At 42.9% G+C, this 12,958-nt stretch overlaps 3 protein-coding genes across 3 annotated transcripts; all 3 read left to right on the top strand.

The window, feature by feature from the left end:
- The first annotated feature begins 43 nt into the window (after positions 1–43).
- LOC135165838 (uncharacterized) lies at positions 44–4,500 on the top strand. The gene is made up of 9 exons (XM_064127573.1): positions 44–201; positions 1,208–1,635; positions 2,006–2,150; positions 2,306–2,431; positions 2,574–2,824; positions 3,149–3,345; positions 3,401–3,624; positions 3,764–3,896; positions 4,015–4,500. Exons 1-9 carry the CDS (start codon positions 117–119, stop codon positions 4,301–4,303), a joined length of 1,878 nt encoding a protein of 625 aa, XP_063983643.1. The 5' UTR covers positions 44–116; the 3' UTR covers positions 4,304–4,500.
- Positions 4,501–4,985: 485 nt separating this feature from the next.
- Positions 4,986–8,985, top strand: LOC135165842 (protein deltex). The gene is made up of 5 exons (XM_064127579.1): positions 4,986–5,448; positions 6,307–6,499; positions 6,684–6,956; positions 7,077–7,678; positions 8,250–8,985. The coding sequence occupies exons 1-5, from the start codon at positions 5,270–5,272 to the stop codon at positions 8,599–8,601; spliced, it is 1,599 nt and encodes a 532-aa protein (XP_063983649.1). The 5' UTR covers positions 4,986–5,269; the 3' UTR covers positions 8,602–8,985.
- A 108-nt stretch (positions 8,986–9,093) lies between these two features.
- LOC135165833 (DNA excision repair protein ERCC-6-like) lies at positions 9,094–12,842 on the top strand. The gene is made up of 3 exons (XM_064127554.1): positions 9,094–9,329; positions 9,575–9,765; positions 10,051–12,842. Exons 1-3 carry the CDS (start codon positions 9,297–9,299, stop codon positions 12,590–12,592), a joined length of 2,766 nt encoding a protein of 921 aa, XP_063983624.1. The 5' UTR covers positions 9,094–9,296; the 3' UTR covers positions 12,593–12,842.
- Positions 12,843–12,958: the final 116 nt, after the last annotated feature.

Below are 12,958 nucleotides of genomic sequence, written 5' to 3'. Positions count from 1 at the left end.
GTCAATCCCCCTATTGTTCTCAGCCGTATCAAGAAATATTTCACGAGTTTTCGGTGGAATCAGTCCATTCGAGTGCTGACGCTAGACTAACAGTTTTGTCCACATAACTCAATAAAATGTGCACTATTAGATTGTCTATAATTTTTTTACTTTTCCAAATCACCTGCGGTTGGGGCTACGTTACGGAGGTCCTAACGATGGGTAAGTCCCAGATTCTGTTAAAAATAACATAAATAAATGATTGTTATGGGTTTCATATGGATTCGTGGTATTAATTAGACGAAAATTATTCTTTGGAAGATAATTTTTCTTTGGAGATATGCCCTGAAGAGGGTTTTACGAGGGTATTCGATTTCGTAATCAGGGCGCCACTCATTAGCATCATCAAAATGTAATCAGATAATTAGGAAGCAGGATTGTAGTCGTGTTGCAATCAATGCAATCACCATAATCACTGAAGTTGCGTGATTATCAGTTTCGTAATAATTCCTCATCATTGAAATGTAATCATGGGTCATCAATGTAATTACGTGAAATTCTTTGAAGCGCTTGCGACTTCTCGTAATTAAAATTCAGCATTGTTTTGAAAAATTTTAATGAAAGATTCCTGGAATATTTTTTGAAATCCTATCGATGTCATTAAAAGATCCTCACGTAGAAAAATTTCTGTCTGCCTCTCATCAGTCCAAAAGATTTTTTGGAAGATCTTTGAAGGACAATTTTTGTTTGGAGATATCTCCAGAAAAAACGTTCCTGTGAAGATCATTCGACGATTTTTCTGAAGAGTTCTAGAAGGTCTTTGATGGACAATAATTTTTCTCCACGAGAGCAGTGATACCTTCCCAATAATTACTGGCTGATCATTAAACTTGGCTTCGTTAATCGTTACACCGATAACGAGGACTCCATCGACGTTGGCTAGTTCAATGTCAAGATCATTTGGAACGAAATTTTATTTTAAATGAATATAAAATACCGCTCCACATAACATCACTAACAATTTATTTATTAAATGATTTACCAACCTTGAATTACAAAACGAAATATAATTGATAAGAACATTGCGAAAAGTTCAGTTTGAAAGAGGAGCTTAACAGTTGTCAAAGCAACTAAACAATTTAAGTTTAATTCAACATCAGGGGTTGAGACCTTCTGCAGACAAAATTTTTGAAAAATCATTTTTCCGAAAATATCATATCACTTTCAGGTAGAACCACAGCTTGGCATATAACGAAAAATTCATCAGCTGCTAACAGCTCTCTTGATGTTGTCCAACAAATTGACGCTTTCCTCGGAATCGCCCCACATTCGCCTTCTAATTTCTCTCTACTCCCGATGAGGGTTTACGACGAAGCTATAGACTTGCGATTTGCTGAGATCCGACGATTGTTGCACATGACGAATCATCATGACTCCAAGGAACTGGATGACTTCTTGCCGAATATCAAGACTATTAATGAATTTTACAGATATTTTCGTAAAGCTATTGAAGTGACGCATAATCCTTTCAACGTTGAGTGGGTGGACAGCCCAAATAATGTTATTGTGGTCATCAACGAGAAACTTCGAGAATTACATAGAGATTGGCATGGAACACATGATGGACTTCCTATGTTAATTGCTAGAACAATGAATGTGAGTTCCTGAAAAATTTCCTGATTTAATTACTGATATGGATGGTGGTGCCTGAAAAAATATTGCAAAATGTCCATTTTACGTTTGCAGTCTCAATTTTACCTTTCACGTGTGTGAAATATCACATTCCTCAACGACTTTCCAACAGTTTTGAGGCTCCTGGGGTTCCCCGACGCGCTTGAAAACACGTTTCTGCAGTCGTATAAAAATGTACCATTTCAGGAACGTTTGGGGTTCCATCAGGTGTCTGAAAAGTTACTTTTCCTCACGTGTCAATGAAAATCATGGTTTTTATCACAGTAGACAGTTTATTCGCGGAACAGCAGTTGTTTCTCGATGTCAATAATTCTTTGATTTATGGTTTCTGTAGAAAAGCCATGAACATCAGTGCGGTAATACCCAGTCTGGCGCTCACATACTGATGTCGCTCCATGAAACGTTGATGATCGCCGAACTCCAAGCTGCGTGTGTTCTAGGGCTTGCCTATAATATGCTGCTGGTCCCAAATAACAAAGGTATCATTTCGAATACGTTACAAAATAACAGTGATAATGATTAATGTGATTAATTTGTTATCAAAATCCACTGTACAAAATTTACGAAAAATGATTCGCTGTTTTTGAATATTTTTTTAACGTTATTTGACTCGAACTGTCTTTTCAAAATTCAGGCATCGTAAACACCAAAGCAGATTTCGAAAAACGATTCCATGATTATCTGGAGACGTTCATAGCCGCCATGGAAATCGTTCCAGGAGATATGAGAGCCTGTGATCCAGAACCAAAATGGATTCGGGGTGAGTTCCGGTCATGATACGATGAAGAAATATCCGAAGTTATATTGTTGAAAGATTAGACTCTTTGTCAGTGATGAGTGAACTTATCTCGTTTTATGACTTCACTACCGATTTTTTCAACCGCAATTTCGGACTTTGGCAGATGAAACGTACTTTGAAGCCGAGAAGTTTGTTCAAACGTCGATCTTGCAGCCCGTTTCGTCGTGGACGCTATTAAGACTGCGACATTATCTGTTATCTACCGATCGCCAGGACGAGGAGGTCTGCAAGGACTTGGCGGAGCGATCGAGGACAGGTGATGTGCATCTAGCGCTCACTGACGATCGGTTATTCTGTCATGGATACGCTGATAAGTGTCAACCCATGAACAATATACTCGAGGGTTGTTTACCAGTGAGCAATAATTTCCTAAACTATAATGGACTCTCCTTGATTGGGTTTATCTCATGCAGATCGTCACTCGATGATCTATTGGGTAGCACAATAGCTCTGGAGGTTTCAATTAAATTCTCCTGGTGCCAGAATAATTACCAGAAAATTTACTAACTCAGAATTATTGTCTGTCATTTCTGTCAAAATGATAAAGAAATAACATTTGCTGACAGATTCCGTGAACAGTGACGCTATTTTTACCGATCAAGGAAGGAAAGTCCATTAATTATCAAATCCTTCAATTTAATAAAGACTACTCATGATCTGTTATGATCTCTGAACTAGGACAACAGTGTGAAACGCCTGGAATGGTTGAAGTTGGACGACTTCCGGACATTGGGACAGAATTACGATAAATGTGACAATGGAAGGAAGTTCTCTGGTAACACTCGTGTCGAAACTAAGATTTGCGCTTGTCAGTGCTTCGCGAAAAACAACTGGATTGCACTGGGTCTCGTCAACGCTGATTATCAGAACAACATGTGAGTCAATGATAAAAATTAATTGTTGAATAGACATTTATTTTGTTATTTCCAGGGTCGTCACCGGTTTACGATTGGTTCGTGAGAACAATATTTTCTATCTTCAAGTGAAACAGGGAAAATTACTTCCTGGAGGTAAAATTGATCCGGCTTCGGAGATGTGGCTAGATCTTCCTAAAGAAGATACAGTCAAATATCCACTTTATCGTGGATCAGCAGAGTCCAATCCTCAGTTTATCGTCAGTGATCTCATCGCACCGCATGGAAGTCTCGTAGTTGGTATGTGATGGTCTGAAAGTGATGATGTTCTGTGCCCAGGGGCACTCACTGTTCCCTGGTTTCCCTCAGTCCTAGTACGAATGCAATATAACTGGGGACAAAGTCCTTTTCAGAAGTTCCAACACTTTGACTATTTTAGGTGCTGGATTCGTCAACCAGAATGACAACGACCTGTTTCTTGTTCGACTACGTACCATGAAATTCGACTTCATGAGTGGAAAAGTTCTGCAGAGAGAGCCTCACCAGGATATAGACACTGTCCTCGAGCACAGGTGAGAAATAATCGTAAATTAATGTCAACTCTTCGAAGAACGTGTTATGAAGGACTGTTTGTACCCTGAATTCATCGACAGCCTTCACGCAACTAAAAATTTCAATTGTCATTTTTAGTATCGACCTGATACCGGGATCGATCAACTCGATCTATGCGGATGCCCGTAGCATACCGTTATCAACGACTGCCTGGGTTCCATTGATTCGATCCTCGCTGGAGAGTGACGTGGGACAATCGACATTGCCATTATTCGATGGTGTTCCTGTTGAAACTAATCCACCATCAGCTCTGGGTGGAGTTGGATTCATTCACAAGGGGACACCTGGTTACGGTGGTTTCTTCTCACTCAGATTGCATTCTCTGGCGTATGGAGAGTATTTGAATGTATCCAGCGGTACCAAATGAATGAAAATCACGTTCTTTAACAAGTGTGAATTGAGGTCGATATGGACCGAACCCCCACGTAATCTAATTCCAGGCATTTTATGATTTTTTATCACTTAATCATATTAATAGTTGGTCATTTCGTATAAGGTACTGACCACAGGGGTCATTTAAAAGGAATAAGTTGTTGACAAGTGAAATAAAATCTTTAAAAATTGTGTCACTGGTTTTTTTCAAGTGAATATCATGAGCAGAGTAAATAAATCCACTACTAATTAATTGAATTGTTGGGTGGGATGGGGTGAATTCCAAGAGCAGTTTAAATCTGCGCAAATCATGGAGAAGTCCCCGGCGGTGAGAGGCGCCACCGTCGATTAATAAATTGTTAAGTGTTAATTGAGTTAGGGAGTAATCCCAATTTTAATTTGATTGTATTTCATGATTGAAGTATCCGCAAACGAGCAAACCTTGATATTCGTTATTCACAAACGATTTCCTACAAAACAAGTTACAGTTCAATTGACAAAGTTTTTTCATTTTTTCTGGAGCCAACATCATGGGAATAATTAAAATGATGATTATCAATTATCCACGTGGCTACAAACAAAATCAATATATGTACAATAATGTACTAACGATCTACAATCATGTCCACTAATTAGTTTTTTTGTCTGCAACCCTCTGCTGGCTAAGTCCATTGGGATAATTGCCAGTGCACCACAAGCCCTTCGGCAGTTCAGGTGTCTGTTCCCACGCATCCTGTTGTCCTCACCATCCCCAGGCCCTCAACAAGTGCAAAATTCCCATCAACCCCTGCCCAGAAGTGTCCAAGACCATCAGTGAACTCTTGAAGACCACAAATAACCTCCATAAATCGGAAAATACGTGATTTATTCCCTCTACAAGTGGAGTCAGATGAATGTTCCCACGCTCTCATTGTCATGTAACTGTGTATTGGATACGTAGGTGTGAAATTCCGTAGTGAAGATGAACGCACAGGGACAACACGTACAGGAGCATGGACATGCTGTTGTTGTGTGGGAGTGGGAGAATAGACAGGGTAGATGGAGACCCTACAGTCCTGCTGTCTCACAGCATCTCGAAAGGGCACATTTCAAGAAATTAACGAGGGTGTTCCTCAATGATGCTGATACAACACTCGACAGGTGATCAAAAGTTTTCAGATTTTTTTAACAACGATTAAAGTTGTCCACAATTTCCCAAATTATCAGAAAAATCACCTCAGGACTCAGATAATCATAAGAGTCAAAGATTTATACTCTTTAAAATTGTTTTGGAAATTATTTTTATCGGTGAAAGGAATTTTTGGGTTCACACCTGTTCCAGATAACTTTAGATATTTTTGGGCATGAGATAGATCGAGATGATGAGGTTACAATTCATTTTTTCTCTCAAAAGATGATTTGTCAAATGATTTTTCCAGTGCGAGATGAACTGATTATTTTGGAAGATTTTTTCTCACTAGAATTTATCAACATATTCTTCGTTAAGGGATGGAGATTGTTTATCTCATCTGATTACAGAGTACATGTTTATTATTATGATAAATATGTATTACAAATTTTTTTTTATAGCTCATTTTTTAAAGTTGGGGATAATCTCAAGCTTCCGTCAAGTCTTCCCCATAAATGTTCACCTAATTCATTATTTTCACGCGACACTAGATTAATTTCCGGGTTAGATGTTTATCAGTAAAATTGCATGCCATCAGAGCACTTCCTCATCATTATGTTACTCTAATGGCGACATCGTATCTGTTACTAGATTGGTCTATCCTATTTTACATCAATCTAATGTCCTCCCCATGTTCTCTCCACCATAACATAATTCACTCTTTTTTAATTCTCCACTACAAATATACTTTTATGTACGTAATTATTGACATGATAAGACATGAGATAATTACGAATGACAATCTTCGACCTCTGATCGGCCTATCATCATGTGATAACGATTCCCCAATTAAATTAACCGACTGGGCCTTGAATGTGATATGTCCTCAGGTACTACATAAACCTGAAGACGAAGACCCAGTGCAGCGACGATGGAGAGGAAATTCACAGTGTCCGACGTAAATTCTACCTGCCAGGATCGCCAGCTGGAAAAGGTGCCAAATGGGAATGGGGTGGTGACACTGACGACTGGCACACGTACGATATGGAAGTCCAGTGCCTTATCGAAGAAGCTTGGGCAATGGTAATGATCATCAACCACCACCAAACCTTAATTTTCAACGACTAGTTGCGAATAGTCGACCCATTATCAATTAATTAACTATGTCCATCTTCTCTGGAGCCACCCTCTATCGATCTGTCAGGATCCGGAGGAGAAGAAATTGGAAAAAAAAATTCTCAAAGCACGTAAAAAACATTTTTCACAGGGAAACAAAACCATTGATGTCTCGAAAACCTACCTGGGCTTCCCCTACATAATAAACTTCTGCAACCTGACCCAAGTCCGATGTTGCACCGGGTATGTTCGACCAATACGTCGGGTGCAACAAGCACCGTATCCTCTAGTCAAGGTCACCCTGGATGAACTGCATTATGCGACTGGAAGGCGTGTCGTAGCTCCACCGACAGTCAAGAACACCAGTTCCAAGAATGCGCTGAAGAAGCCGCCCTGTGGCAGCTCCAAAAAGGCATCCAAAAAGGTAGAAAATATAATGTCATTCAGGGTCTTCAGTTTCAAGGTCTAGGACTCTCACTCCTTTCTCACCGGTTCCCTGTCGTCGAGGGTGTGCTAATTCCTGAACTGAATATTTTTCTTTCAGAGTAAAAGCAGTGAAAATAGCCCAGCAAACATAGCTCGAGTGATCCTCAGTAACTTCAACATCTTCGGGACGAAGAGCTCCATGGAGCCAGCTCCCATAGCCCCAAACGAGTCCTCTCAGAAGCGCAAGAACTGGGACAGTGTCTTGGACGCTGACTCCAGTAGTACCAAGAGTGGTCGTCGTCCAAGTGTTGATACAGTCTCCACGTACCTCAGCCACGAGAATCCAGTCGATCTCTTGGACAGCAGCATCGGGAGTGACGAGATCTTCAAAGATCCTGCGGACGTTCAAATGCACTCGGACGTCATCTCGCAGTACGTTAAGGTCGTGGAGAGCGATGGAACGGATTCGTGTCCTGTGTGTCTGGGCACCCCGGAGCCGCTCACCGTGGAACTCACACGTTGCCATCATCGGTTGCATCTTGCTTGTCTCAATGCGATGTTGAGCTCGCAACAGCATCCGATGTACATTCAGTGTCCAGTCTGTCGTATGATCTATGGAGAGAAACGGGGGAATCAGCCCCCAGGCTCCATGAACTGGACGAGGATACCTAGGGCCCTTCCTGGCTTTCCTCACACCAACACCATCCAGATCACGTATGAGTAAGTGGACAGCTTCTGTGAGGGAGGGGATCGAGGGTCATTGCATTCGATAGAGCAAGCAATTTAACGACTAATTAAAAAAACAATTAACTCTCTAGTTCTTCTCGTTCTCGAGTTATTGAAGAAAATGTAAAAAATCACTAAAATCAATCTCGAGAGGAAAAAATCTCTAGATTGCATTGAAGAGTAAAAAACAGAGTTACTGGAGCCTGAAAAATAGTCTCACATTTGCTCTGAGGTATTTAGACCTTGAAATTACAATCTGGCACAGGTACCGCACCAGGTCGTCGTGCTACTTGTCTTTCTAAAATATGGGAAAAATCCTTAACATATTACCAACAGCGAAAACATCTCAGAATCGTTTTAGAAAATTTCAATAACTCCTAGAAAGTACCCTAGACTCCACATAACTACTCAGAATCTCTCTGGTTCGGGTGTGACCTTGAAAATAATTTCCTCCAGCACTCAAGAACGATTGAAGTTAAAAGGACTTATGATCAGGGTTTTCATCAAAAATTTCCCTAGCTATCAATCCAGCCCCATCTGACCCTGATTTTCTTATCTATTTCAGCATTCCATCTGGAATTCAGGGCCCCGAGCATCCCAACCCGGGCCAGACATTCTACGCCGTGGGCTTTCCCCGTGTTTGTTATCTCCCCGATAACGATCTCGGTCGCAGGGTACTCAGACTCCTCCAGATCGCCTTCGAACGGCGCCTCACCTTCACCATCGGCAGATCTGTGACAACCGGTCGTGAGGACGTCGTCACCTGGAACGAGATTCACCACAAAACTGAACTCGGCCCGTCCACCTCGGGACACGGTTACCCAGACGTGAGTTATCTGGAGAGGACTCTCTCAGAACTGGCCGCTCAGGGTATCACCGATGGACAGTCCACGTCCCATTATCAAGAACTGCGTTAAATCCTTTGAAACTTGCGAGGTATTTTAAGTTTCGAAGGCACAGGGCAGATAAGACGTAAAGTATTATTTCATAATCGGAAAATATTGATTGAGAAAGACAATCGGCAATATTGATTAATTCCAGACGTTAGCAAGGAACTGATAGACTAATAATTCTCTTGCTTTCGGTCCATATCTTCCAGTAATTGAATATAATTTTTTTTGTGAAAAATACAAAATTATCTTCACGTTAATTTTCATTATTTTATCGTCGTAGGATAGGGGACATATGCTCAGATTGTTTAATTCTAGAGATATATAAATATATATATGCAGAATTGTAGATGAATGAAATATGAATATTTTGTAAGGTTATATTTTACAATAAATTTTTATAGAAAATTACTATACAATATTATTTTGAATGTTTATTCTTTGTGTCTATGGTAAATCATACTGTCAAAAACGTATGGAAATTTTGTCTTTCGGTTTTTTCTTAACAGACAAATTACAATTTCTCGTTTTTCCTGACTTCAAGGCGCATTTTCATGAAGGACAATATTTTGTGGCGACTCTTCCATTCTGTCCCCCATTGGAAACCCATCCAAACAAACATGTTTCAACAGGATACATTAATATGAAACCACAAACAATTAGGCGAATTTAGTCAATATAAACATAAACAGTAATTAAATGATTGTGTGGAGTGATGAACAATGGTTGAAGAGTCACTTCCTGAACTTTCTCAGGTGAGATTGTTGTCATTATTCGTGAATAACCCTCAATAACAGATTTGTCTTCCAGTATTTTGACTTTGACAACTAAAAAATTGCCTAAGTATTGTTATTGTTATCATTAGAACCTTCTGAATGACCTTGGAAAGCTCACAAAATTTTATGAAACCCAAGAAATAGTGAAAATGGCGGTTGAAATCACGGAAATTTGTTTTTCTCCAAACTATGACAATGACAATTGATTTTTTTTCCACTGTCAGGTCCTTGAGATTCGCACAGAAGAAGATGTTCACCAGGAGTTATCGAGGAAACTCGATGGATTATCACAGCCAGAGGCACCTGACCCTGCGGACGAGGGGCAAAATATTCAGAGGCAAGTCGAGCTGGGGGAGATCACACCCTTCGAGGCTGATGCCAAGAAGAAATGTCTGTCAACTACTGCTGCCACTGGGTAGGAATTCACTAATAAGTTTTCCCATATTTTTCTGATCTCGAAAAAATCCAGAAACATTTTTCTGTCGAGTGATTGCATTTTAAAAATTTAAACTCCAATTTCAAAGGCTCTTTAATTATGAGGTAATTTTTGATTACTTTCTGCATTAAAAATCCAATCCGGTGGCCTTACATCTTGAATAGAGTTGTACCCCAGGTTCCACCTTCTAAAAAACTAGAATTATTCCCCAAACTGATATGAGATCTCTTGAAGATGGTCTTGAATGGTCTTTAAAATCCCCAGGACCTTCAACGCCACAACAGGTCTATTGGACCTCGAGAAATACCTCAAAAGGCAGGCTGAGGTGGCAGCAAAGCGCAAACAAAATCCCAAAAAGCCTTCCCAATCCGCTAACCCCTCCACAAAGCCTCATCCCTCTCGGAGACGTCCGGAAACCCCCTCAGAAATCACTGAAAAGCTTAAAAAGTCCAAAGAAATTCCCCTTAAACGCAAAAAATCCTTAGAACTCCCGCATTCCGTCGAAAAACCCCAAAAGTCCAATCGAAATCGTAGGAAATTGCTACCCCCCTCTCCCCAAGCATCCGAAGACTCCCTGAAAAGTCCATCAACCCCTCCCGATTCCCTGCCTCCCTCCGAAATTTCCCGTGACTCTGAAACCGGCAGTGAATACACTCCGTCCTCTGACGAGTCCGTCACCCCTCCCTCATCACCGCGTCCCCATAAACGCAAGCGAAATCCCTGCAGAACTCTAGACGACGGTGACGAGGAACACTACCACTCACGCCTCTCCAAGCTCCCCAGGGCCTCTGTGAATCCCTCCCAGACCTCCCTGCGAACAATCTCCAACCTCTTCAAACTCCCCAAGTCCCTCTGGAAGCGTCTGTACCCTTTCCAGCGTGTGTCAGTCCACTGGTTGTGGGAGCTCCACACGAGGAACTTAGGAGGCCTCCTCGGTGACGAGATGGGCCTGGGCAAGACCATTCAGATAATCGCGTTCCTAGCGGGTCTGGACTGCAGTGAACTGCTATCTGACGGCGGTCGTTTCCGCGGCCTGGGACCAAGCCTGATCGTCTGCCCAGCGACCTTGCTGGAGCAATGGGTAGACCACTTCCACTCGTGGTACCCAGCCCTCCGGGTGGCTACCCTCCACCAGTCTGGCAACTACCAGGGCACCCCCTCGGACCTCCTGGAGTCCTTGAAGACAGGTGGCGTCCTCCTAACTTCGTACACAGGCGTCCTCAGGAACTCTGACGTCCTGATACCATTCAAATGGCACTACGTCATCCTGGACGAGGGCCACAAGATCAGAAATCCCGCGGCGAAGATCACGAAACTGGTGAAGAAACTCTCAACCCCTCACCGCTTGCTCCTGACTGGAAGTCCTATGCAGAATTCCCTGAAGGAGCTCTGGTCACTTTTTGACTTCATCCTGCCGGGAAAGCTGGGCACTCTGGACGCCTTCATCGAGCACTGCGCAACGCCGATCACCCGGGGAGGTTATGCCAATGCGTCGACTCTCCAGGAAGCGACTGCCCTGCAAGTGGCGACCATGCTGAAGGAAGCCATCACTCCGTACCTGCTGCGTCGGACCAAAATTGATGTTCAGCATCATCTCACCCTTCCTGATAAGAACGAGCAGGTCCTCTTCTGCAGTCTCACGCAGGAGCAGACCGACCTCTACAAGAATTATCTCACCTCCGAGAACATCAAGACCATCCTGCATGAGAAGGCAGCGGACGGCCGGGGACGGGCGCGCATGCTGATGGCGGTGACTGCCCTGAGGAAGATCTGCAATCATCCGGATCTCTTCACCTACACCGCGGAGTTGCCGAGGTGCGAAGCGTACGGCGACGAGGAGGAGGAGGAGGAGGCGATCGACGAGAATGTCGTCCTCGAGGAGTTTGGGCACTGGAGGAAATCGGGAAAGATGGCGGTGGTGCGGTCGCTCCTGAAGATCTGGAGGAAGCAGCACCACAGGGCCCTGATCTTCACGCAGGGACGCCAGATGATGGCGGTGCTGGAGGGGCTCCTCCAGAAGGAGAATTACAAGTACTTGAGACTGGACGGTACCACTCCCATGGGCGAGCGACAGAAGAGCATCAAACTCTTCAACTTGGATGACTCCTACTTCGTTTTCGTCTCGACGACGAGGGTCGGGGGTCTCGGGGTCAATCTCACGGGAGCCAATCGCGTCATTATTTACGATCCAGACTGGAACCCGGCGACTGATGCCCAAGCGAGGGAGAGGGCTTGGAGGATTGGTCAAGAGAAAAATGTTACTATTTATCGATTGATCAGTGCGGGAACCATCGAGGAGAAGATCTATCATCGGCAGATCTTCAAACTTCTGCTGTCGAATAAAGTTCTTGATGATCCTCGACAGAGACGACTCTTTCAGACTTCAGATTTGTCCGAGCTGTTTCATCTGAATGAGCCAGTAGATGGTACCGCCACAGAGTCCGATCGATTGTTTGGGAATTCCATCGTTACGAAGAAGAAATTGAAGGACGGGAGGGCCAAGGGAGAGATCACGGTGTCCGCCATGTTTGAAGGGGAGAGGGTGGACTTTTTGGTAGGACGGAGACTGGGGAATAGTGGGAAGAGGGAGACTGAGGAGGTCGTTGATGATGACAATTATGTGTTGAGTAAGTTGTTTTCGAAGAGTGGAGTTAGTTCAGCTATGGTGCATGATACGGTGCTGGCCAGTGCCAAACTAGAGGGACATATGGCCACACCTGTACATAGACTAGCTAGGGAGTCTGCCCAGGAGAGCATGGAGGGGATTAGGAAGAGCCGAAAGTGGTGCTGGAAGCCGCATTTTTAGGATTGACAGCTGGATATTCGTCTGCATCTTCAGGACTGAGCTCTGATGTCTGGGGTTGGTGTTCATATTTCCCCTGTGATGGCGGGGGATACATTTTCGGCATTTTAGGGAGGGGAGATAGAGGATAGTCTGGAAAATTTAAGGATAAAACGAACGATTATTAATCCTTTCATCTCATGTTGTCCCCGAGTCTTTTGAGAATGTAGTTGTGATCTTAAAATCACAAATTTGATCTTGAAATCGATTAATTCCGAGGACTCCGGAAGAGGATGAGATGAGAGGTCGTTCTTTTTCGAAATTAGAGCTAAAACTTTCGGTTTATCGAGTCGAATTACTTTTGAACCCAAAATTCTACTCTATTTGGAA

The sequence above is a fragment of the Diachasmimorpha longicaudata genome, chromosome 9 (genome assembly GCF_034640455.1).
Source record: "Diachasmimorpha longicaudata isolate KC_UGA_2023 chromosome 9, iyDiaLong2, whole genome shotgun sequence".
Classification (NCBI taxonomy): domain Eukaryota; kingdom Metazoa; phylum Arthropoda; class Insecta; order Hymenoptera; family Braconidae; genus Diachasmimorpha; species Diachasmimorpha longicaudata.
Note: the sequence above shows the minus strand (reverse complement) of the source record. Positions and strands in the feature narration are given on the sequence as shown.